Source organism: Danio rerio, chromosome 15 (assembly GCF_052040795.2).
Source record: "Danio rerio strain M-AB ecotype USA chromosome 15, GRCz13ab, whole genome shotgun sequence".
NCBI lineage: Eukaryota > Metazoa > Chordata > Actinopteri > Cypriniformes > Danionidae > Danio > Danio rerio.
Window position 1 is genome coordinate 51,810,001 of NC_141035.1, and position 2,500 is coordinate 51,812,500.

At 43.3% G+C, this 2,500-nt stretch overlaps 1 protein-coding gene across 2 annotated transcripts in view; it reads left to right on the forward strand.

The window, feature by feature from the left end:
* The first annotated feature begins 1,340 nt into the window (after window positions 1–1,340).
* The window catches only part of tmem25 (transmembrane protein 25), an 11,704-nt gene continuing 10,544 nt past the window's right edge, over window positions 1,341–2,500 (forward strand). For both annotated transcript variants that reach the window (XM_087284764.1, XM_087284763.1), the window contains exons 1-3: window positions 1,341–1,443; window positions 1,751–1,808; window positions 1,926–2,270. In XM_087284764.1, coding sequence (XP_087140890.1) covers window positions 1,757–1,808; window positions 1,926–2,270 — 397 coding nt within the window. In that variant the 5' untranslated portion in view covers window positions 1,341–1,443; window positions 1,751–1,756. The remainder of the gene's footprint in view (window positions 1,444–1,750; window positions 1,809–1,925; window positions 2,271–2,500) is intronic.

Below are 2,500 nucleotides of genomic sequence, written 5' to 3' on the forward strand. Positions count from 1 at the left end.
AAAAGCTGATTTTACTCAGTCTGAAGGAGATATGTGAACATTAAATTCACACTCGTGCAGAGATATAAGCCGAAACAGTGCAGATTCACTGATATTGCTGATGTCCGCCTTCATCTGAGGAGTCTGGAATTCAGCTGATCATCCGATCTTTTAGCTCAGTGTTTAGGATATTGATCATGATCTCCTATAAATGACTTTATATCTCGGCTCATCTTGGAAATGTCATGTGAGTGGTGTAATAGCCGCAGTTTGAGGTGTATTTGTAGTATTAACTGGTGAACTGAGGGTGTTTTTCGGTGTTTGTGTTGTTGTTATTTTTTCCTGACAGCGAGTTCTGTGAGCAGCTGATCACGCCTGAATGCCAATCTGCACTGCAGAGGTTCAGCAGACCTGACGGATCGAGCGCAGATCTGCCGGGTATCGAGCGTTTGGTCGCAACAGCATCAGTAACTCACACAAACACACACACAAACACACACACACACACACCGTGTTTACCTCCATGTTTTTATAGCGGTGGTGAATCACGGCGAGCATCGGTTTCAGCTCTTTTACAAGACCCGAATCATTTAGTTCAACTCAGCGAAAAGAGTCGACTCCCAGTTCCCGAACGGCTCTTCTCAAGCTTCTGGATCACAGAACTCAAAGTCATAACTGTAAATGTTTTGACCTGTAATTGTGTGTGTAAAATATTGTTTAACATCACAAACATTATATATAGGGGTTACTTGTTCTTTTAAATTCAGTAATTACATTTTTGAAGTCTTTTTTTTTTACACTTTTACATTTGAGCGAATTAAAACTAGAGATTTTGCATAGCAGCGAGCAGAAATACTTTTAATTTCATGTTCCATTATATGTTCTTGCCTGTTCATCTGTGTAAAGTGGCCTGTTTATATTATTATTAATAACATTATTATATATTTATATTATTAATCAGTAAAGAAATACAGTTGAATTGATTTCCTACAAATATATATATATATATATATATATATATATATATATATATATATATATATATATATATATATATATATATATATATATAAAATCTGCTGCTTGTTCAAACTACTTGTTTAAAATGAGCTAAAACGATTTTTTTTCTCCTTTGGTTCAACTTAATTATTTTATGTTCAGTCCACTTAAATTAGTAGAAGATAATAAGCTGACTTAACTCCTTCATGTTGACCCAACACAAATGGATTATGGGTAACCCAGCATGTTTAGAGTGAGTGGTTCACTCAAAGGAGCCGACATACTGAACTGATTCGCTTGGATCGGCTGAAGGAATCGACTCATTGAGCTGACTTCCAATGTTTACTCAAAGGAGTCGACTCAGAGCTGATTCTCATCCATCACCTAAAGCAGCTGACTCGGTCTCCAGCGCATCGGTGTGTGCTGGATCTGAATGGATCCTCAAGCGGACATCAGCACCCAGAGGTAAACACTCACTGTTTATGTGTGTGTGTGTGTGTGTGTGTGTGTGTGTAAGAGAGAGAGATGTCCATCATTTGTACAGTGTGTGTGTGTGTGTGCTGCAGCTGACAGATGCAGATTCTGCTTGTCAACACCGCACTATAGTGTTTACTGTGTGTGTGTGTGTGTGTGTGTGTGTGTGTTTACTGCTGTTGATCAGATCAATCACTTATTTTTCAGTCTCTCGCTCTGAATGACACACTTCAGAAACACGCATCAGTACTGCTGACTGTGTGTGTGTGTGCGTGTGTGTGTGTGTGTGTGTGTGCAGGTGACCATGATGCATCTCTCAGCTTTACTGTTTTACATCATGACCTGGGCCTGCACAGGTAAGAACACATGCACACACACACACACACACACACACACTCTATCTCACACACTATCTCAAACACACACACACACACACATTCATATTCTCTCTCGCACATTTTATCCTTCTGCAGCGATTGACCCCGCCCCCAAGATTGACGGACAGCAGGCCTCCATGGTAACCGTGCAGGAGAACGTCACTCACCGCTTCAGCTGCCAATCAGAAGGCTGGACCCGTGAAGCCCCACCCCTTCTCACCTGGTACCTGAACGGGGAGCGTCAGAGCGAGGTGACAGGCAGGCGGGGGGCGGGGCCGGGGGCTGGGCGTGATACGTCACCGCGGGAGCTGCAGTTCGGTTCTGAGCGGAACAGTTCGTTCACACTGAGGCCGCGGCGCGGGGACCGGGAGCTGGTGTGTGCGGCGCAGAACACTGCAGACGGAGAAACCTTCAACGCCACCGTCACGCTCAACGTACAGTGTGAGCAGCGCTTATACATCCGCCAGCACTAGCATACTGTATAGTGTAGACCATGGAGCTGTTCTAAACCTGCCGGAACTACTTTAGCTGTGCTTTTATTTGACAATAACCAAACCCCTGAGATCAGCCAATCAGAGTGCAGGATTCAGCAGATGGGTTTCTGTGATCTGTTAATTGATATGATGGTTCGTCAGGCTGGTGATCTAAATGAGTGACTCTGCCAGTTTTCT